This window comes from Carettochelys insculpta, chromosome 7, assembly GCF_033958435.1.
Source record: "Carettochelys insculpta isolate YL-2023 chromosome 7, ASM3395843v1, whole genome shotgun sequence".
NCBI classification, from domain to species: domain Eukaryota; kingdom Metazoa; phylum Chordata; order Testudines; family Carettochelyidae; genus Carettochelys; species Carettochelys insculpta.
Window position 1 is genome coordinate 64364520 of NC_134143.1, and position 24481 is coordinate 64389000.

General features: G+C 41.3%; 1 protein-coding gene across 28 annotated transcripts in view; it reads right to left on the reverse strand.

Annotated features, from left to right (window-relative positions):
* Positions 1–24481, reverse strand: part of TCF7L2 (transcription factor 7 like 2) — a 225961-nt gene that overhangs the window by 12664 nt on the left and 188816 nt on the right. For 9 of the 28 annotated variants that reach the window (XM_074999138.1, XM_074999137.1, XM_074999136.1 and 6 more), the window contains 6 exons: positions 17733–17865; positions 15343–15445; positions 12313–12399; positions 5953–6093; positions 4788–4947; positions 3914–4033 (listed from right to left, as the gene is read on the reverse strand). In XM_074999138.1, coding sequence (XP_074855239.1) covers positions 3914–4033; positions 4788–4947; positions 5953–6093; positions 12313–12399; positions 15343–15445; positions 17733–17865 — 744 coding nt within the window. The remainder of the gene's footprint in view (positions 1–3913; positions 4034–4787; positions 4948–5952; positions 6094–12312; positions 12400–15342; positions 15446–17732; positions 17866–24481) is intronic. The other 19 variants (XM_074999151.1, XM_074999140.1, XM_074999139.1 and 16 more) reach the window with 5 other exon arrangements.

The window sequence follows — 24481 nt, forward strand, 5'->3', positions numbered from 1 at the left end:
GAAATTTCTGCACAATAAGGAGATATTTGATTAGACATTTACATCACAAAGATAGCAGGTCTGAAGGTGCCTCACAGCTGATATATATTTCTCTTCTTTGCCTCATGAGTCAAATGGACCCCCCAAGGTCCAAGGATTTTTTCCACACTATACTACACTAGTGTTCTGGCTATCAGAGATTGAGATCTGGATATAAAACATTTCTTGACTTCTTTTGGCAGGTTCTTTTCTTCTCTCCAGAATTAAGTCCAGCTTCCTTTTGGACCTTTTTATAACGACTCTCCTGTTAATACCAAAAGCTGGACCCAGTCAGTATCCAAAGGGATAGTGTAGAAACTTGCTTTCAAAGATAGCATAAATGAACACCACTTCCCATAAGAGTATTGTGATAAGTACCACCCTATTTGTTGGAACTTCACCCATAGGAGTCCCATTTACCTAGCACTCTGGATTAACACCCTGAGCCCTGATGATTCAAAATCCATTTATAAACAGGTTTTGTCAGACAAGAATCTGCAAAAACTTCCTCCACAACCTGTCCAGGCGCAGGAGAAATGAGAGAGTCCTGCTAACGTTGACTCCCATGTACCTGAGGTAAAATATCTCCACACAAAGTACCAAGGTCTGCATTCAGTGAGGTTCAGTTTCTCATATCGTCTATGGAAGGCTGAATGTGCCTTTTGACACTGATGAGGCATTGACAAGACATTCTCCAAATCCACCTGACCTGAACAGGAGGCTGAAACCTGCAGCTGCTGGAATGTGCTGCCTGCACCTCTGAAGAGATGACTTGCGTGTATCAAAAGCCTCAATGCTCAGTGTGAAATTGCTGGCAATGGGGTGTGATTTAATGAGCTCTGGCACCCCCATTACGCCTCTCTTCTAGATCTCAGGAAGGCCTGTTGTCCAAAGAAGGCCTGAGGGAGGGGGAAAATGCCAAGAATTCTGAATGGAGCAAAGGAGGGAGGGAGAGGCAGGGGGAGGGGAGAAAAAAACCCTGTAGATGAGGTTCCTGTGTGATGCAAGGCTATTGAGCTCTCCTACTGAAACAAGGTTCCCCCTGAAGGTCGGGGGGGTACAGCATCAAGCCGCTGGGAAAGCATCAGCTTTCTCATCCTGTCCTTTTTAGCTGGAGAAGAAAGGGCTTCTCCGTGCTCACATGCTGAGGACAAATGTAAAGGTCCTCAACATTTAAGACACCGTACATGCCCATCTGTCAGTGACAGTCACCAAAGCAGAATCAATCTTCCTTGAAACCTCTTTTAAGCGTACGGCAAGGTCCTAGCACCACTCCTCATTGAACTCCCAACAGGAAATCAGACTGCACAGTACCAAGAACTATGGTCTGGTGGTCCTAGTCCAGTCCATACCTAAGAGACTGTGTGTTCTGTGGAGGAGCTGGAATGAACTGCCACTGGATCGCAAGGAAACACCTGTCCTATGCCTTCCCCTCTAAAAGAAGGCACAGATGTATTGTTTCATGCCCAGAGAACATGGAAAGATAAGGAAGAAAGGAGACAAAGAGCTGGAGAATAAAGGAAGGAGGGGAAGCGAGATGAGAGGACTCTGATAGCACAAATGGCAAATACAGTGATTTAAACGGTAACAGAACATTACTTCAGCACAGAGATATTTGGCATTCTATAACAACTACTGAGATCTTATCCAAGGCTGCAGGCTGTGAACGGTCTTTGCTTGCTCTCTACTCCTCTGATTGTACCCGCACATACAGGTATACTAGCGCTACACAAAGCGTGCAGGTTAAGCGATTCACAGCACAGCAATGTTTATGACTATCCTAGAAACTGATCAGACACAGAAGAGACAGTGGCAAAAAACAAGCAAACCAAAGTTTACTAAGTGCAACTGGCATCAGCTTGACACGTGTGGCCCTCATATCTTTAGTGAGCTCTGCAAGGAAATGGGAGTCTCATTCCAGGATCAGGGCCTTCAAAATGACTATATTATTGTGAAGGGAATTTTTATAAGGTTCTTCCAAGCCACATGGTTGTGAAAGCTACAAATCTGTTAAGAAATTTGGGGAGAGGTAATATCTTTTATTGAATCAACTTCTGCTCACGAGAGCAACAGATCTGAGGAAGTTGGTCCAACGTAAGATACTGCCTCAGCTCCTTGTCTCTCTAATATCCTGGGACTGACTTTGCTAGAACTATACTGCACACAAGACTTGTTGGGCTCTGTCCTGTAGAAGCTACTACCAAATATAGAGGCAAGCATGACACTCAATAGTAAGTAAGCACCTGCAGGACTGGGCCTTAAATCTGAAAAAGGAGATTTTATGCAATATAGGGTGGACATATCAATCATTAGGGAGTACCGGGATTGCGTTACCAGAAAGCGTATTACCAAATGAGCCTTTGATAATTCTCCTTGGGCTTCCCATTGGAAATGGCCACACAAAAGAAAATGAGTAATTAATCACTCATCTGTTAATTACTCATCTGCTAAGTTACAGACAGCCTTTCACTGGGAAAAGATTAAAAATAGTTGAACTGCAGTGGAATGGTTGAAAAAAAATACCGGGGTGGTGACTGTTATAGAAAAAATAACATCACTCAGGTATCAAACAAAATAAACAAAGGAGGATTACTACATACTTATAAATGTGGCTACTATTTATTTAGTGCTCTGAATAATTCACCTGCAAAAATATCAGCGTACCTGTCCAATTTTTTTATTGTGACTATTAACATGTGATAGACATGCCCGGTCTGTTACATACGTTGTTACCATAGATTTCAGTCCATTTGATCAAATCCCTTAGACACAACATCATAGGTGATGTAAGGATGCCCCATCTGTACTACAGCAAAAACTGTATTATAATGGAGATGTGGTGATTACATTTCTGCGTAACATCTCTTTAAACAAAAACTCCCGCTGCTGTTCTTTTGTTTCTTATACTCACATGTAAAGATCTGTGAACATGTTAATATGTCCTAAATATAGGATGATGTGGCATTACTACATTATTGTGTTTGATGGTTTTAAAGCTTCAGTCAAGGCCTGCGATTAGTACAGCTACCAATCTGTCAAGAATTTATGGGCTGAGTACTGTAAACTCTGACTAACAGATACTGTGCTTAATTTTCCTGTAGGAGAGACCTTCACTCAACAGTGTTTGCAGGGTTGGGCGCTAAGTTCAGAACTAGACAGAGAAAATCAGTAGCACAGGCTGTGAACAGACTTTTTCAAGAGGGAAAATAAATGAAAATCAACCTGAACACACCCCACCCGTTGTTTCTGAACTGCAGTCTCAAGATATTTTTGTAACAAGACCAAACAATAGAAGCATATTAAAACGTAGCCACAACAGTAAGGCAAAAACATACGTGAAATATACAACAGTAGAGCGTGGAATAATTTATGTTAGCCTCACTTGAGAGCAAGACTTTCAAACATGTCACACTTTGCCAGTCCTTCTCTGAAGCTAGGATAAGTCATTCTTCCACTTTCCACTATACGCTCACACAGGTAAGCACAAGACACTAAGGATTCATTTTTGGTTGGGAAGAACGGAAGGAATCGTGGGGAGAATTTTTTTTTTTTTTTTTTAAATGAACACAGGTCTTATAGCACCTTCCGGAGGTTGGCGTACTGAAGGCAGACACCCTGCAAGATTTCTTCACAGAGCTCTACTCACAGGCCTCAGTTCTAACCTTTTATATTCTTTGATAGTCCAGCGAGGGAGCCTCTTCCAAGTGGAGGGCTGTTAATTGTACCCAATTGTTTTGGCTATGCGGGTGAAGCATCCGCTGTTGTTTCCAGATTGGGGTCCTGAGGCACCCCTTCAAAAGTAGTGCTTGTGTGCAGTGTGTGGACGGCGTCCAGCAGATTAAAGGTAAATAATACATTTCTACAAACTCTACTACTGAAAAAAATATCCACCTACATAGCCACCTACATAGTTATCCCGTGCGGACCAGCCTGGGTAAAGCTGCATGTGGAGCTGTCGTTCCTTTCTTGCTAGCTCATAGTACTTAGCTTGCTCCTCTCTGGATAACGCGTGCCACTGAGGTTGGGGAGGAGAAAAGAGAATCAAAAGAACAACTTTTAAAAAACCATGGTACGTTAATACAACTCTCTGCCTGTGTTTGCGTTCCATTTGCATTGCAATACCAGAGAAAAATAGATCATCTGGCAAACGGCCAGTTAATATTTTATTTACGACTCTGGTTTACCCAGGTTTGCTCAGCTGAGACTGAACTCATCATTCATATTCATTCAGGACTTTTGTTTTTCCTGAAGATGGGCCAAAACCACAATCATTTGTTAACGGGACCAAGAGCTGAACCACCTCTGGTTTGGGAAAAAACATCTCCTTCTCATTATTCCCATGCTCTTTCCAATACTCCTTTTGCTCCCATAGTCTGCAAGGATGCTAGTACTCATATTTACATTCTTCACAGCCCCCCACAAACCACAGTGAGCCATTTCTAGGACCAAAATAACACATCATCTCAGATTTCAAGTCCTTAGGCCATCAAAATAGCACAAAAAGAATAGAACTCCCTATTATTTCAGTCCCACAAGTGGCGCCACACAACAAAATATGCTCCTGAAAACAAAACACAAATACAAACAGGAAGGCATTGTGTTTTATTTTGATTTCTGTTGAGTTTCAACCCTATACCTTATCAAAACAATCTAGTAAAACATACCCATACTAAGGATATGTTCCCACTCTCTTTGAAATAGATTTTGCTTCCTGAAGGCTTTCGCCAGATGGTTCTCTCTCTCTCATTTTGGTTAGATTAGTTACCTACCCTTCGACCAAGGATTTGATTGATGGCTGCACTCTCTTTCAATGTGCATTCTGCTACGACTTTTGCTCTCATTTCCTTCATATACAACATAAACGCATTAAGAGGTTTCTTTATGTGTGGCTTCTTTTTCTCTTCTTCTTTTTTGGAGTCCTGATGTTTTCTGGATGATGAAGACAGAAGAGAGAGAGAGAGAGAATTTCATTGTGAGAACTCTTGGATCTTTCATTGTACTCATTTCCCCAAATCTCATATATTAACCCCCTTATGCACAGCTCCACAGCAGAACTACCAACATCTTATACGTGAAACTTTTGCAACTGGCGACTCAAAATTAAATGTTTCAGGGCTCTTTAGAGTCAGCTACAGGAGGACCATTTCCAGTGTCTTACTAGAAGCCTCCTTGGTATATATGGAATCTAGCCAGACATATTTTTCGTCTTAAGAAAACTGAGTAAAGATAATAGACCCAGATTCTTCTATGTATTTAAGTGCCTAACTCATACTGAAATCAAAAGGAGTTAAGTAACTAAATACCTTTGAGGATCCGGGCCACACTACCTAGAAAAATAGAAGCATGGCCCGTAAAGTTTCTTAAGCACTGACACTATGCAAACAATAATAAAACACACACCTGCACCCCCAAATGATTAAATAAGGAAAAATACTTATTTCAATGTAGGGAGCACCTGGCCAAGATTGTTCTAAATTCTAATCCTAGAGTTAACACCAATTCTCTCTGTCGCTTTTGGCAAGTCACTTACGCTTATTTTTAACCCAAAAGTAGACTCTAATCTTGGGCACCCTCATCTCTGGGTGCTAGGTTGGATGCACTTATGTGTCTCAAGCTGGGCATTTAAAACAGAGTCAGAGAAAATGATTGGACACCTTACCTAACATTCACCATTCTCCTCAGCAGTCCACTACTAATAGCCACTTACCCACGTCTCAGGAGTGTGACAAGGAATTATATATCATTATTACTTTGATACACAAGGCCAATCAAATTACAGTCAATTACATCAGAAAAACCAATCAAACCTATTCATCTTTTTTACACGAAAGTCACAGCAAAGTAAAACCCATATTTTAAAATGGAGTGTAATTCCTCCCTCCCTCCTTGCATTTAGACTGCCCTCAAGATAAAAACAATAACTGTAACACTTACGAGCTGTGGAGTGAGCCAACATCGCTCTGGGAAGATTCTTGTTTGACTGTTGGCGTGACTATGGCTGGATGAGGGATTCCAGTCGTGTGTAAACTATGATGTGGTGGGACCATATGTGGAGGAAACCTAGAGGAGAGAAAGCTGTGTAAATCGTCAGAATAAAAATGAATGAATGGGGAGGGATGTGTACACACATAAAAAAGGCACATAACAAGCACATCACAGCCAGATAAAGCATATGAAAGCAGGGGCATTAATTAGCGATAAATTAAACATAATGATTCTTCTAATGTCATTAAAGCCAATCTTCCCCTTCATTATCACTACTGACATGAGACATTATGATTTTTAATGTCTTTCACAAAAGGCAAGTTCAAGTGACGAACTTGGATGGAAAAGTGGAATTTCAGCTACCTGCAGGGAAAGCAGAAGTCCGCTGCATTATTATGAAATTACCAGTGGCAACTAGTGCTCCAATTTTCATTGTTCTAATCAGGTAGAGAATTAAGGGTGACATCTTTTGTAGCATATTGACAGCGAAATGAAATATTAATGCTGCCACACTTTATATGCATTTTTGACAATCCTCATACATGCCTCATTAGCCACATTTTAGAGATGTAGCAAAATAATATATTTATTGGTGTGTGGTTCACCTTTGTGATATCTTCCTTTCAGAGAATGGGAAGATCAGTGAATGAAGTGAGTTTTGAACCACTAGATTTATATAGGAAGGCTTAAGCCCATGTAAAAACACCATACAAATAAAACGTCAAAAAGTATTTCAGATTTTTCTTTAAATGTCTACATCTATTCTCATTCACACAGTCATATACATAGGCATAAGCCTTGATCCTACAGCTGGGTCCATAAGGAAATGAGGTCCATTTGTACAAATCTAACTGCAGGATCAGAGCCATAAAACACAGACACGAAAGCTGTTGTAGGCACAGTCACAGATAACTTAAAAATAGGAAGAAATACACAAGCTTTCCAGAGAGCCATCAGATGTATTATTACTCCATGGTCCAAAAAGGTTTCTCCATAAATAAGAAAAAAACACGACCACAGCTTCCTCTCAGGTAGTTGGCCCAATGGGGATTTTATATGCTACAAAAACTCCAACCCTAAAATGGGCTGGCAAACAAAGCTGAGTGTTCTTTAAACAATGTATGCTATTTGGAAGTGCTTATCCTGGGTTCTTGGCCCAAATAATGTTTCGTATGTATGTGGTATGTATACAACTGTACTATCTAGCTATACTGCATAGGCTAAGAATAGGATTCTTCTCCCACCATGTCATGTGCACACGATGATTTTTCCTGCTAAATATCTGTGTTGACATACCAGTGATTTATACAACTCACTGCTCTAATAAGTATGTATGAATCAGTACATAGGTCAGAGATGCGATAATAGGATTTCATGACCCTTCCTAGTTCATTCTTTACACTATATTAATACACTTGTTAAGAATATACTGTCTAAACACTTTGCATTGTGTTCATACAGGGACATGGAGCAACCTTTTGGTTAATAACCTTCCTGTAGGCATTTTTCTGCTTCCTGATGGAGCTCAGGTTCATTAGGAAGAAGTGTTTTGGGTCTGGTGGCAGTAGCAGAAAAAGTGAACTCATTGACAGTGGAGGATAATTAAAGATGATTAAAACTTTGGAGAGGGAATTCAGGCCTTAGCCTGAAAAAGGTGTTAGGTCTTGATGGTAGGGGAAGGGGATATTGTGTTTATTATTTTGACTTTTACTGTTGGTATCAAAGAGTCTTCATTGGTATGAATCTCCAAGCAGGCCATCTCACCACTCCTGTATTAGAAGGTCTCTCCCTCCCTGTCCCAGAAAAGACAGGTGAGACAGGATGAGAGCAGGGGCACAGAACATTTGAAGTAGGGAAGGAACTTCTCTTCTGCAGCAGTTAGCACAATAGACAGCATGCAGATGTGGGAATCAAGAGATCTTGATTCTCTTTCCACTACTAACACTGAGCTGCTCCATGACCATGGGCAAGTCACTTCATCCCTCTGTGCCATTCTTTACCCTCCTTCCTCTTGCTCGTGTGGTCTAGCTAAATGGGAAGCTCTTAGGGGGAAGGGACTATCTGCCATGGTATGCCTATGCAACTTCTGGACCATTTAATAACAGCTGGCAAGAAAAAAAAATTAAAAAATTCTACCTAAAAAGTAATCATTTTCGTCGTGTGTGGAGAAATTTCAAAGTTTTCTGAATTTCCGAATTGCCCCTTTGAACTGTGTACACACATGTATTAATTACATGTACGTACATATAATACATACACATTGGGGTAAAATCCTGGCCTAACCACAGCCAACAGCAAACAAGTCCATTGACTTTAGTGGAATCAGGATTTCACCTGTCATATTTTACATTTCAAAGATGTGGCAACCTCTATCAACAGGCAACTACCACTAAATAGTCGCTTGCTGATAGGTAAACTTTAGTCATGGCAGCTGTCCAAAGGAGGTTTTGTGTTTGCCAGGGACTTCTATTTACTGTTTAATAGCGAGAATGGCTTCCTTCTGAGATAATAAACTACAGATACAATGTGAGGCTGCATTAGGGAAAGGAGGTTAAGCTGAAGCCTGGTATTGCAAGATTTTAGTTATGTTTTTGGGCTTCCAACATAAAATTAAAAGGCCTAATTCAAACCCAAAAGGTCAACAGAACCCTCCCATTGATTTCAATGTGCTTTGGGTAAGATCCCAAATCTGTTGAATTGTTTATTTACAGTTGCATGATGTCAGGGCAGGGGAGTGCTAGCTATGGAGCTGGCATAATTCCAGCTTCAAATTCTACAAATGTAGAATGTACAAATCACATTCTACAAAACTAAATTTCCCCTCCAATTTCCATTACAAAAAGGTATTTCTTCACTGCCACTGCATAACTGCTGTGTCGTGTTACAGTGTTCTGTTAAATTACGGACAGGATTCACCTCCCAGGTGGCTGTATTTCAGTGGCGGGTGTATTGTTTTACCCATCCGTTTGTTAAGTTGGTGACACTTTGCATTAGGGATATATTTATAAAGAGTTAATCAATGGGGCAATAAAAGATCTATAGATAATCATGCTGCAGTTATCAGAAGGTTATAAGCAACCTACGGACAGTAACAATTCATTAACAATTACTAATACATTTATAATTGTGTCCTTAATGACTAAGGCTACATCTACACTAGAAGAATCTGTCGACAGTAACTGCCCTGCCTTCTGTTGACAGAAAGGCTGACCAGAAGCTCTGCAAACAGGGCTGCCGGGTGAACCGGAACACCCCTCTGTCAACAGAAGGGTCGACACTACACTTCTACCAACAGAACTCTGCCAACAGAAGGCCCCATCTGTTGACAGAACTCTCCAGTGTAGACACAGCCTAAGTATAACTATTAAGGTGGGAAAGATGCTTGGGAATATTCTGGACAGAAGAGCACTCTAACCATACAAGGTCAATATATCACTGTGTAGGTAACTGTGAGCACACTTTTAAAAACTGTTTGGGAAGACAGTGGACTGGGGCCTTCCAAGGGCTGGGTGCATGAGCAGGGGTGTGAGAGACAAAAAGTAAGACAGAGGCTTGGTCTACACTAGGCTGGTAAGTCGACTGAAGATATGCAATTCTAGCTATGGCAATTGCAAAGCTAGAATAAACTTATCTGCAGTCGACTTACCTGGCCATCTACATAGAGGTGGGTGGACGGGAGAGTTTCGTAAGGAGTACAGGGGTTGACTGTCAAGCCCAGATAGGAAGATCGACCCTGAAGGAGCCACCCTTCCCCGTAGTATAGACACGCCCAGGGTGTGCATGTGGGAGACAGAGAGACTAGAAAATGCCACTGTTTTTCACATCTGGAGAAAGGGTACACAGTACACTTGACAGCTACTTTCATTACACAGTCAAAACTCCTCTGCTGTATTGTGCAAACGTGCCATACAGGGTTTTCAGAACCAAGCACAATTATGCCATGCCAGGCCTCCTGAAGAGCCTAAGCACATGGGGGTGAGTTCATGATGTAACAGCAGCCTTGTCTCCAACACCTAACTTCTGAGGGCAAACTCCCATTGCTCACCTAGAGATGTGGGCTGGGATGGTACAGATGATACAACGTGAGAAAACACTCGCATCACCCCGCTTTTAAGGTGGGCTGTCCATAGGGACTGCCCACACTTGGCAACATACAAAAGGGGGATAAAAAAAAGAATAAATGTGTCTAAACAGATTCTTCAGTGTATCTCTGCATGTATCTGCATGCGTGTGTTATAAAAATACAGATTAAAAGAAAAGACTGTGCGCACAACACATGCAAACAGCTCCGCAGTACACACACCTTTGCCTGAGAAATTCCTTTCTTCAGAAGAGGTTCCATGAATTGCAATAAACATCCTAAAAATTCTAAGTAGCTCATTATGTACCCCTGTCTGCTTTTATGGCTCCAAGACAGAATATAATGAGCCGTAACTTGTTAAGGACAACTAATTTTTTGTTCCTGGCTGTCTCAGGGGCTTCTCTCTTACTCACTCTCACTTTACTTCACTGTTGACATGTTTCTGTTCACTGGATGTCATCTGCCTGCCTTGATTTTATGCACAAGCAGTGGGATGCATTTTTCTGTGCAACAATTCTGCTTTGAGTTGCATTAGATTTGTCATTATTCTCTCATTTTCCCCTTGCACTTGTAACATTTCATCTATTCCTGCCTTATTTTTTTTGAGCCACGGTGCACCCACATTATGGTTTATACATGATCTTGCTCCCTTTGAAGCCGGCAGATTTCAGAGCCAGCCCTCGTCAGGAGAAGTGCCTGCTACCAATTTAGCAGGCTGAGGGCCCCGAGCTCCAACATCTCAATCTAAAGGGGGTCAGAGGGTGGCACAAGCGAGTGTCAGCAAGTGCTGTTTAATTGCCAATCTAGGCTTCTCCATGGTGTTTAAAGTATAATGACCCATCACTTAATTCTGAGAAGTCCTGGCCCTGCTGCTGAATGGAATGAATATCAAAGGGTATGCTAGAACAGGGCAAGGATCCTACATTTCCTATAACTGCCATACGTATAATAGACCTGTACTTCTGTAGTCCCATTACCACAATAATGTATTTAATTTGCTGTATACTCTTTTTAACTAGCTATCTTTCATAAGCCTGTCTGGGGAATAGAGTGTGTCTGCCACCCCAAGAGAAAGAAAGAAACTCGCCTCACTAATAATAATTAAACTAAACCAAGCTCTACTTTGCCTCACCTCACACCTTCAAATCTTTTGTACATATTTTAAAGACTAAATGGAAATGGTCACTTAATTTGTAGCTTTCCCCCGCCCTGGATCTCTGTCTGCACGAGGCCCTTTCATGCAAATGTAGATTTCCAAATGTCTCTTTTTTAATTCATTGTATCAACAAGTGCATATCCTATTTATCAATTTTATTTTATTTTTTTAACACCTATGGAGTGGTTCCCCACTCCCTCTCCAGCCCTGACTACACGATGCAGTTCCTCCAGGACTTGCCATTCTCTACTAAAATGTTCCTCTGTAATCTAACCCTCAAGTATTAACTGAAGAGATGTAGGGGAGGGGGAAGAGGGAGGAAAGAGATGTGGAACCTTGCTATGTAATGCATGCTAATTTAATTATGTGCCATCATCAAAATGGATTAGCTGCTTCAGCCCATCAGGAAAGTCTAAACCTCCACCGATTTAATTAACCAGCCTGAAAATCAGATGAACAGAAAATAAAACTATCATTAGGAGCAATTAGTGATTACTTAAACATAGTGCTGCCAACCAGTTTGTAAATAAAACTAGCTGCCCCTGGAAAATTAGCTGGAATTAATTGGAGATAGGGAGGGGGAGAAATATATACTTCTAAAGCTTTAGAGGGTCAGGGAGGTACTTTTATGTTGACTACCGGCGTTTTGAACTTTGGAAAAGGGAGAACAACCCACAATAACCTTTTTTCCAGCTCAGTCTGAATAACAATAATAACCCCCTACCCTCCCCTTTCTTACAGAGAGCTCTGCTCCAGATGATAGCCACTGAGAAAGCAACATGTGTCCCCCATGACTTCTCCTTGCTCTTCTCAACGTCATGGACTACTCTATTTTTCAATTAGTTGGCTTTAAAAAACAAGACCCTCCCTCCTCCCAGCCTCGACGTTCAAAGGCTGTGCAGCGGACTCCCCTGCTCATCAGCTGGGACAATGCCGGTTTTCACAAACTGAAAACGACTGCTTAACTAAATGCTTGCAGAAATGCATTTCCTAGATGAAACACTTCTCTACAGAGAATGTTATGAGGAGTCACATTTGCCCTTGATTCAGGATCTCTGTACTCTGAACTCACCTTGACATGGAAGCATTGACAGTCAGAGCTGTTGGGTAGGGATGTCGGAATCCCCCTGTTGTGATTGGGTAAACTGGTTGACCTTGCCTGGAAAGAAGAAGGGGAAAAAGTAGTGAGGGAAGGAAAAAAGGTTTTTTTTTAAAAACAAAACAAAACACAACAAAACAAAACAAAACCAAAAAACTTCTCTCTGAACAGTAAGCTTTATTCTCATTTGATCAGAACAAAAATCTTGGGGATTGTACAGCCAGGATCAAAGGAAAGAAACACAGAACAATTTGAATGCCATAAATCTGATAGGAATGGCTAATTAAATTTTATAACCTCTGCTTATGTCAATAGAGACCCTCTCCCCAAGCTGAAACTAGGTGTTTTGTTGTAATAATTAAAGGCGAAGTCTCGCTTGCTTTAATGGAGCCATCACACTAATTGAGGGCTACACATCCAAAGGAAAACAATAATGAATGTAAATTTATACCAAAATAAAGTACAGTGAATCAAAGGACTTCAGTTGCGCTTTGGGCCTCTTTCGGTATTTAGATCTCAGTGAGAAAACATTAAATTAACAGAGCTTAATTTGTAGCCTTTTGTCAGATTAACAAGTGTTGACAAGAGTTACCGGGGGAGAGTCCCCAAGAAGTATTGTGGGTAACCAATAGACAATCACACCTCATTACAATAATTAAAAAATACAGCAACATGCAAAGCAGCATCCTCATGAAAGACACACAACTTTTTCTGACTGAGATTTGTCTGTGTTGGCTATTTCTTTTTATCTGCCCTTCAAACACATATCAGTTATGTTGGTAGGACACTTTTTTTGTTTTTGTTTTTCTGTAAGCAGAGCCCATTTCAGCTAAGTGGGGCAGTTTAGAATAGGTGGGTGCAGGAGCTGATTGCGAAACAAAAACGATAGAGAAGTTAACATAAAACCCTTTTATTGACTATTGCCAGACGGTGGTATTATTGTTTAAACTAAAAGGGGAGGATTTTTAATGATGGGATTATTGATATCAACTCATAACCAAAGTCCCACAAAAAGAATGTGAAATTTATGAGTAGATAAATAAATAAATGTAGCAGGGTAAATTGACAGCTCTGGTTGTAAGCCTCCTTCCTGATATGCAGGTAGGTGTTTCCCTGTGGATTAGGAACATGGCCCCAAATCCTATGACAGGGTGCACATGTGATCTAAAGCCCAAAGATGACACCTATGTCCACAAATGCCAAGACAGCATAAGGCTCCATTAGAAAGGACAAAAAAAGGGATTTGTGTCCATGGCTAAGGCTATGTCTACGTTACCCTGGAAGATAGACCTACTCAGGGTCAATCTTCCAGGGTCCGATTTCACGCATCTGGTGCGAAATTGACCTCTTGGGAGTAGCAGTTGGCCCCTGTACTCCTCATATCTTGTGAGGAGTAAAGGAGGTTGACGGGAGAAACTCCCCCATCAGCCTTACTCAGTGAGGACAGCCAGGTAAGTTGATATCCAATAAGTCGATTTTAGCTACGCAATTGCCATAGCTAGAATTGCGTATCCAAAATCAATTTAGTTTTCTAGTGTAGATATAGCCTAAGATATGATGGTACCTCTTCCATTATTGTCTCACTTGTTATAGTTTTTTTTGTCACAAACTGAGTTTGTTTATTTTGTGTGTCAGGAGTTTCATCTTCTTTACCACACAAACTTCTTCCTTTAAAATAAACAATACACAAGACTCAGGTGACACCTGAGAACAATGCAGATTGGGTGGACTAAGCACTACAAAGTGGGGGATGGGAGAGATAAGGCCAGCCTGTTAAAGTGGGGGGCCTGCATCCTAGAGTTATGCTGGCTTACTGAGCAAGAGCAAAAATCACCAAGTCACTTGAGCTGTGCGTTATGGGTAGAATTTTCCCCTTTGCAAAAGGCCAGCACAAGTGTGACAGCAAACCACTCCTCCTTCTCATAGTGTGAAACAACTATGCATGTGCAGTTCTAAGGGGTCATTGAGGCCCTGTCATTTGACAGTCTCCCCAAATCTATATCCAATAACCAAGGACAGAAGCCATGGAAGGACTGCCCACAGGTCTGGGTGCGAGTATGAATTTCATCGCCTTTCATGTATACTCAGTTCCATTATAGATCTATATATCTGTATTTCCTTAAGGATACTATAATGCAGAGACCTTTTTCTTCCAGGACTCAGTGCCTTTACAAGCAATAATCAACAAAACTGCAGAAAAGTCCGTTGGGGGGACAAGGAGGTAATATAAACCCATTTCAGAGGTGGCAACATAGAGGCTCAGGTACCAATGAGTCACAGCATTACATATAAGGGATTCCCATTCTCTATGTGTGCAAAGCAACATATTAAATACCAAACAGATGGACATTTCCCATGTTTTTTTCTTGACCACCATTGATTTGAACCAATTAATTTTTCTTGTATCCAATAAAAATTCACCCAGAGGCTGCTACTAGGTTTCATCCTATTTCACCAGCCAGCTTAAACCCTGCTCATTCGCACCTGGAAAATGGGGGTTCACAAGTCAGTGAAGTTGCAATCAGAGTCACATTAATGATGGCACTATTTAAAAAAACAAGAACAAATAACAAAAACAAAAAACGAAAAAAAAGAAAAAAAAACAAAAAACAAAAAAAAACCACACGCTGCCTTGAAATCATTATCAGCCACCACAAAATCAAACTCAGGGAACTGTGAAAAATGAGACATCCAGCAAAAGTGTATCTATAAAATGTTTAACAGAAGGGTTATGAATTTATGCCCCACAGGCTATTATGGCTCAGTTAAAGGCAACATGTGTTGAGAAGCCTGAGAGTCCCTGTTTGCTTAATGCCATATGACTTGCTATCAGAGCCCCAGGTTTATTTAATCTTTATTGAGCAGTTATCAATTCACCCACACCATAAACTGGCAGCTGGCAAATAACACTTATCTCAAGACATATACACATACTTTTAGAAAAACATTAAAATTACGCACATTAAAAGAATAAAATGGAAAGAAAAAAATGGAACTCCTTACTGTGGTACTAACCATCCTAGCGGATGGGGGATTTGCCCTACGGTGCCCGGTGATAATGGATAATAAGGAGATATATCCGGAGGATGTGGAGGCCTTGGAATTCCTGGGGAAGAGGAAAGTGATACAGCATAAATATTGGGTCAGGAAATAAAAGGGGTAGAAAAATCACATCCATTTCTGTGCCATGGTTATGCTAATGACTTTGGTTCTTAGTTCTAGTATTTGGCCCATTGCCTCAACTTGCACTTACCAGAATGGACCACTTGGTATTTTAAGTAAATGAGACTCATGAAAAGACAGCGGATGTTCGATTTCTCCCCTTTGCCACTGATCAAAGACCATTATTAATTATTTGTATTGCAGGAGTCCCTGGGGTTCCATCATGGACCAGGACCACGTTGTGCTAGGTGCTGCACAAAATGGAACAAAAAGATGGTTCCCTCCCACAATCATTCAGGATCTTCCTTTGAGAAGATGGAGCCCTGGGCACTCTCCTCTTTGTGCCACCACCTTTTCAACATCCCAAGTAAATTGCCAAAATAAACCATTATATTTTCAAGTGGTTCCCACATTTGGGGTGTATACGAGGCATTTGTTTTGGTACCTTCATTTGTCCCTAAAAATCTTGAAGGTGACCTAACAGAGTCCTCATAGTCTTTGGGAAAACAAGAGGCCTGTGGATATTTTAGTCCTGTGGCTGTGGAGATTGAGAGCACTATAAGAATTCACCTCCAAATATACGGTCTTGCAACCCTTACCTCTGGAGTCAATGGGACTTCCTCAGGTAACAGTTACAGGACTGGGACCTTCAAATAGCTTGGCAGAAGGAGAATTAAAACAGAGAGCATTAAAAGGAAGGGACACTAAAATCGTGGCTGAAAACTATTTTTTTAAAATCACTCAGGAAGCTTTTAATCTCTAAATTAAATCTCCCTCTGTGACATTTTCATGCAGACACTGCTTTTTCTCCATTACCAAAATCAAACAGATTAACTGAGCTTTAACCATACAGTGAGCTATTTGCACACTTGAAAGAATGTCCACAGAAGAAAAGTAAACAGTCTACGGACGTTAATCATATGTTTTACGATAACCATTTAAAAGCTATTCCCTGTACTGCCATTATTTAAATGAGTGGCTGACTAAGCCATTCACTCGCAGTACTCAGGGATGGCTAGATGGTTCCTTTCAAGCCAGGCAAAGTTAGCATTAAGTACATTTAAAAGGAGGGCCCGACTGGGGTGTATAAAGTGAACAGCTAATAGAGAACCAGCTCATTCACAGACTGGCATTTAGATTATTTATCTGCATGTGATAGGCCCAGCATTCTTTGGCAAACTCTGACATGTATTCACTGTTTCAAAGTTACTTTCTAATTAACTAGCTGGGATTTGGATTAACAAAACTAAAACCCTGCCACTTAGAGCTCCATGGAGCCTAAAGAGAGAAGCTTGACAGTATCGGTATCACTACATCGGTATCACTACCCGACCCATCCATAATTGGCTAGGGTCAGCTGATTCACTCCTGTGGAGCTCAGGTTTTGGGACTATAAAATGGCAGTGCAGACATTTGATATCAGGCTGAAGCCTGGGTTCTGAGACCTTTGAGCTTTGTGGGTCCAAGTTTGAATTTCTACACTGCACTTTATGGGCTCACAACAGCTAACATAGGCCAACCGTGGGAATTTTACTACATTAGACGCATACCTTGTATGACTTCTCCAGGGCCTTATGTTAAACAGCTACCTCTTTTCTAAAGTTAGAATGACATGTAAATTTTATTCTGTTAATATTAATAAATCTAGGTAGGGTTTTACGTTGCTTTGTATTTCAGAAGATTGCCTTTCAGAGTGAACTGAGACTTGGGCAGACTGACATTTGGAAGGAAAAGTTACAAGTGCATGGATGGAACTAAGCAGTGAGGGTGGAGGGAAATTCGACATTGTTAAGAGAAAAGTGGCTGGACCTTTGACACAGAAACAATGGGTTCTGGGGCATCAGAGGGATTCATATCGAAACTGGCTGCAACCTACCACCTTTAAAATTCTAGCTGAAATTCTCCAAGTGCAGATCACAGAAATAACATGTTTAACTCCTTGGGTTGCTCCTGCAAATCAGGTAGAGATCTAAATGTGTATTATTTGCTCCACTTCTACTATGCAGACATGCAGGGACAAATGACTGCAGGCCCACAGTCCTATGTGAAGTTTCCTGGGCTTTTTTTAATGAAAACTTAGCCCAACAGATTTACACCCGATTTAGCAAAGTGATTCAAAACCAAATTGGGTTCTCCATCCATATGCCCCTGCAGCATGGAAAATTCTCCCCTCAAAACAAACAACATGCATGACGTCCTTTAACCCCCTCACAACCAGACTCCTCACCTACCTGTTTTTGGATCTACGTCGGCTGGTAAGTGTGGAGGAGGGTTTCCTGGTGTGAAATGCTCATTGCTGTACGTGATAAGCGGCGTGAGAGGGTGTACATGGTGCGGGTGCTGCACAACTGGCACTTTGTTAGACTGTCAAAAGAAAAGGGGAAGGTGGGGGAGCACCCTTGTAAACAATGTTGCACACTCATATCCCTGCCACCCCCAAAGGAATTAGATAAAGAAATTTACGTTGGCAAGAGCTGTAAAATGATTCTTATGTTTTCCTTCCATGTTTCTGATGCAATTTTCTCTCCCTTCCGGACCTGTTACATAACTTTACCAGTTCACAAGTGCGTAAGAATCTTTCTTTATTCTCTTTTGACCCATCGTGCTCTTTCTGGGGCAGAGAATTTTTTCTTACGACTCCTTGTGCTTCACCTCTGTGATGCATGTAAGCCCTTCAGTGGGCAGCTGATGGAGCTCCCCAGTTTAATTAGCGAGAAACCCCAATGCTTAGTGACCTGGAGGTCTTTCCCTTCTCTCCCTGCTACCAGTCTGCATTTTACAATTCTCTTCATTGAGTGATCGCATAAAAAGTCCTCATAATTTTGGATTACTCCCTTCATCAGACAGCATTAAATTGCCAGATGATTCACCTGCATATTTTATGCATATTATAGGAGACCTGATTAATTATCAATTCAATAGAAAGCACCAATTAGTTAACTGGATTACTCATGAATTGTGCTGCTAAAACATGCAGATTTTTAAATACCAGCAAGAATGTACATACAGATATTGAAATGAAAACTCACTTGTCCAACCCCTCATCTCCCCACAGACATGCAAATATAATGTGATTTTTCTTGTTTTCAAAGCTAGCGAAGTTTTCTTTTTCTTTTCTTTCTGTCTTTGTTTCGAAAGAAATATACGCAGAAAGAAAGAGCGGGTTGAACTGTTACTTATCCTTACAAATTCACAAAGTAAAAAGTTAAGCTGAAATAACTGAACCACTGGACCATTTATTGCAAGTAATCCAATTGCAAAAAACCCTATTCCCCACAGAGGATTTTCACTAAAATCCTACAACAGGGACATTTAACCAGATTAGGTACCAGCGAAGATAAAGAGGCTAGTATTAGATGATGAATGGATTAGAGTCAAGTTTCATTTTAGAATGTGTCTTCATTTCCTTTTATTACTTTAAGTAAGGAACAACTTGCATTAACATCAAGTAAAAGGAATCCCATTAAAAGAAAGAACTGATACTCTAGCAGCACCCGCTAGCGCCACTACAGTTCAGGGCCTGTTGGCGTTTTCATTGTAATCTTCATCTCTGAAGGGCACTAGAATTCAGAGGGCTGAGGCTTGCCAGTACAAAGTTATCAAGCAGATATTTTTCCCCAACATTACTCAATCTCAGTCTGAACCATTGCTGCATTCCTTAAACAGAACATTTACTTATATTTCCAGCTTTTGTTAAAGGGTGATAATTTCTACCTACAGCAGGAGGGTCAAAAAAAGCACACTGAGTTCTGGGAGGGGGGGAACAACCCCTACATATTGCAAATGTAGTTTAATATGTGACCTATCTTCCAGTGGGAAGAGATACAAATAATAGTTTGTGAGGTATTCTCCATAGCTTTTGCTTTGTTTTCATTTCTTTCTTTCTTCATGTACTGGTGCTGCCCAACAGTAACTGTTTGGTATAGATCATGGCTAGTATGTAAATCTGTGCTGCAAGCTACAGTGCATTGGGGTCACAAGACCACAGGCCATATAAACCACACTTGACTGCAACAGTCACTCTGCATTTATGCCAGGATGTTCCAGACCTGGATTTGACCTGTATGGTGAAAAAAGTCAACTGAAAAATCCTATTGAAGTTCTATGCTCTTAAGAGCAGATCTCCTGGGTAAGTTTGGCAACACTGAAAACTTTGCCACTGGTTTCAAATAAATCACATGGGCTATGTCTACACTAGCACCCCCCTTTTGAAAGGGGGATGCTAATGAGACACTTTGGGATATGCTAATGAGGTGCTGCATATTCATATTTGGTTATAGGAATAAGGGGATTTTGAAGTATGCGGGGTCCTCCGTGTAGACGAGCCACACATGATAGAAAGTGTCACTTTTGAAGTGCTGCAGCTGCCATTATGCTAATGAGGTGCTGTATATTCATCGCAGTGCCTCATTAGCATATCCCAAAGCATCTCATTAACATCCCCCTTTCGAAAGGGAGGTACTAATGTAGACACAGCTATTAGGTATTGGCCAAAGAACCACACATTATCCAAACTACCCAGGATTCTCCATGTAGCACCATGGGACATATCGCAATTCTGGTCCTGACAAGAGGGAATCACCAGCCAAGAGACGTGTGAATCTTTATTGCTGGGTCACACATAGCACTGGTACGAAGAGTGGTACAAAGAAGCAACTGGGAGGGCACTGCAGGGCATCAAGCTGCAAAAGCATTCAGCCAGACTCCAGTATGTTAACAAAGTGTGGTGTGGCTTTTACACAAGTTTTATTTTTGACAGAAACTACTAAGCAACCCAGGCTGATTAGTTTAAAAAAACCCATGGAAACAACTTTGGAGTGCCAACAAACTGACAAAAACAACAACATTTAAGAGCAGAGGATCAGAGAAGATTAAAGTTGCAAGAGACTTCATGAGGTCGTCTACTCCAGCACCTTATGCAATAATAATAAAGTTGGCTTTGCAGACTTATCAGCCCCTGTGGTGGCCTGGCTCTGGCAGCACACGTCACCTGTGAAATCACCACCCACAGCTCTGATATTGCAAGAGCCCTGGCAAGATCACTGCAAAATGGCGAGAGTCAAGGATGAAGAGCCAAATCATCATTTAACTTAACACCCTGCCAACAAAGAAACAGGAGTCTGAGCCTGACCCTGGAGACCTTTCCTCAGGTGAAGAGATTTCATTGATACAACTGGATCCTCTGAAGTCAAAGGGACGATTCATGAGAATATGGGTTCATAGGCTCTGGACCTTTGACTCTCCTCAGTCCTATGATCATGTTGGAGGAGTGTGTGTGTAGGGGGGAACAGATACAGAGTGGCTGGGCAAATTACAGTTGCATCTTAAACAAGGCAAAACCCCGATCACTGTCTGCAAGTTGCACCGGAACTGTAATCACTTCTCTACTGCCAACCTAGATTTCTCCGCAGTTTGTCTGATATTTAATATTCTGTACTTAGCAGATCAAAAAAGAAGGGGGAGGAGTCCGGCCTCAATGTGAAGATAGCCAATAATTTGCAAGAGGAAGGGATGTACAGTTTAGATGAGCTGCCAATTACGCATCAACCACTAAACCAGATCAACTTTAAAAGCAGCATTACCGAGCTATGTTAAACAAGCTCCCTTGGAAAGCAGAACAAGACAGACAGGATTACGCTGTGAGCAAGGGATAGTTTAATGGAGAATTTGCTTCTCACTTTGAAGTCAATGCAAGTTTTGCCTGAGTAACAAAAGTCCCTAACACTGTCCAACAGCTATAAGTATATAGACTAGCACGGCTATCTCTCAGCTATAACCAGGTATTTCAAAAAAGTTACAGATAGTAAAAATATATTGGACCATTTTAGCCCATCCCCTCTTATCAAAGCGTGACTGCTCTTGGCAATATATTTCTAGAACTTTCTACTAAGGATAGTATAAGATAGAAGATAAAACCCATTCTGTGAAAAAGGATCCCCCCCCGCCACCCCCATGGAGAAGCAACTTTCAACATTGTTTTCATAGAATGGTGTAGATGAAAAGTTGAGCTATACCACTTATATCAATTAGTGGCAATGCATGCACTAGCAACATCCCCACTCCTGCCCATCTAGAACATACAGTAGAACCTGCTAGGACAGAGTTTCAAGAACTTTTTCTTTCTGGACCCTCTCCTCCCTCCACATGTAATTAAATCTCCAGGACCACCACTTCCCCTTCCTGATTTGGACTGAAGGGAGGAAGCACAAAATAAAAACTACAACAAAAGTGTGTTTTTTTTTTCTGGACTGGCTCTGCTTGGAGCAGGAAAGATGAAATTGGACATAGTTAGATCTCTGCACAGGAATTTGATACGTTCTTTGGAAACACATAACCAATGATGACTCAAAGGCCTAAATGAACCTTCAGAATTTAAAAGCAATGCTAAATTGTGGACTGATAGGGACTGGGGAGACATTGAACGGGGTAGGGGGAAGTGTTTCCTGTAAGCTCTGTGCTTGTGTGGCTGCTTGGGAGAGATTCAAATGCCACCCAGCTGATTAGCAAAGCACCCACAGCTGGGATTTTTGTTTCTATCGGTGATGCACATTCACCCATGCCGTGGTGCACATCAAAAACTTATTCTGCACAAGGATGGAAAAGATTACAGGAAACTTTGGTGGGGACGTTAAAAGGGGTGTAGATTAAATGCTGACCCAGAAAGAGTCTGAATAACAGAAGGTGAAACTTAACGGGCAATTGAACGCACTACTTTCTGCTGAGTGGCAAAGATATTAAAATCAAGGAGCTATATGTGCGTAGAACTGTCTGCTATGAAGGTAACACATCCCTCCCATTAATAATTTCAATCTATTGAAGTAGCTAATATCCGCTGTATAATGACTAACAGCTCCTCATATGTTAAAAACATCCAGCCCTCTAATCCTTTCCTGCCTGAGTGATCACATTTTGTTCATTTTACTGGAGACGCAAAAATAAAAACGTTTATGCAAAAATCTCTGCTTCTGCAATTCCTGTATATCAGGGCACAGATTGACTCGGGTGATAAAATTTCGGCGCATATTCCAACTAATATTAACAAGGACACAGCGAAACATGTAGCACAGAAAATAGGAACTCTATTGTGCCTGGTTAATAGGGCATCTTTAAAAATAGATACACAAAAACCACAGAAAATTCCTTAAGATGCTAAGGAACTTGGATTATGGTTGCTCCACTGTCAGATGTAGCAGACTTTCTTGACCTAACTACCAAGCCTGTCACCCCCCAACCTTGAATCTCTCTTATTTTCTTAGTCAATACCTATAATCATATGTTGAATAGTTAAAGATGGAGCTTTTTGCAAGAAGGAAGGCTTAAAACCTTCCCGTTCTGTGTGCACAGTTCCTATGACTAAGGCAAGAGGGAAAGGTCCCTTTGGCTGATCCCTAACTTTTCAAGTGTTCTGAAATCTTCAAGTTATGCTAGCCTGCAAGAGGTGTTCGGCCACCATCCAAGACGCCCCTACCTACACCACATACTGTTCGTAATTTGGAAAGCGGCAAGCGAAAGATTGATTAGGCGCTTGTATCCAAGACCCGCCCACCCTTCCCCCAATATGGGTAACCTAAGAGGAATGAAAGTTTGCCATTCACCTCTAAACCTATTAATCAACAGATCATGAAAACAAATGGAGCTATAGCTCCGCCTGTCTTTTTGGCCTTGTCCTTCTCTTCAATACCCCCCTATTGCTTTCCCTTTCTGCAGAAGAAAGATGGGGTCTGAAAGTGCCTTTATGAGCTTAGTACAATAAAACAAAAGCAGGACAGAAGAGGGTTTGTTAGTCTTCTCCCTTCCTCCAGGGTGGATGCAGGGGTCTTGAATTACGAGGCCCTCACAGGAATTGTGCCCTCTGCTAGCTAAGGGTACTTACTCAGGTCTAATTTATGGCAAAAATAGGTGTATATCTTGTCTGCATGTGTTGTCCAGATGCTGTTGTTACAGCTATGCTGATTGCCACCAGTCAAATATTAACAGAAGTTAACATATTTGGAGCAGGAGAGAGCCAATTAAAGTGTACAATAACTGTCTTTTTGAAAGGTTGATCTCTGGTTGGTCTAGCACATTTATTTATTTTTTAAATCAGATCAACAGAAAAAGTCTTAAGAAATGGGAATATTCCCAGGATTTCAGTGTGCCCAACAAATCAGACTACCTGTAGGCAACTGCTACTCCCTTCTTCACTGTCTTACTCAAAATTCTCGAGTACCAACTCTGGCTAGGCACTGTAACAGTAACATGCATGCACACATGTGGGGGGTGGGTGGGAGGGAGAGAGAGAGAGAGCAATTACCCCCCCACACACACGGGATGTAGAATTTCCATCGGAATAAAAGAATTAAGTCAACTCTGTTTAAGCTACTAACTGGACTTGCAATGTACTATTTAAAAAAAAAAAAAGAATAAAACTTTTCACACCTGACTAAGCATTTCTTCTTGAAATCTACTTCTCTTTGCCCCATTATAGCAAATACAGTGGTCTGAGCCCTTCTGCAGTTTAACACAGCTCATTTCAGCCTCAGGTCCTGCCCTAAGCTAACTGCCTATTGTAACAGAGGACAAGGCCTCTATTGATAACCAGAACTCTTCCTGTTAAAAAAGGCTCATTTTCTTCCTTCACACAAATGATGACAGGAGCACAGACAATCATGCGTAGGGACAATATCCCCCATAGACTGCATCTCACAATTCCCCCTCCCAACACCCCCGCAAGCACCCTCCCTGCAACCCAAAAACATTCTTGTGCTTCTAGCTGCTTCCTGTCTGTCTTGATTTCAATGGCTTCTTCGTGGTTGCAGAATTCTTCTAACAAACAAGGGCTTACCTGCTACAGTACAAACCAGCCAGCTTTCCAAAAACCTATTCTAGCCTGATTTGTTTTCTCTCTCTCTCTCTCTCTCTCTCTCACACACACACACACACACAGAGACAGATTCCTGACTTGCAATGCTCAGCAATTCACTTAAGAAAAGTGATTCTC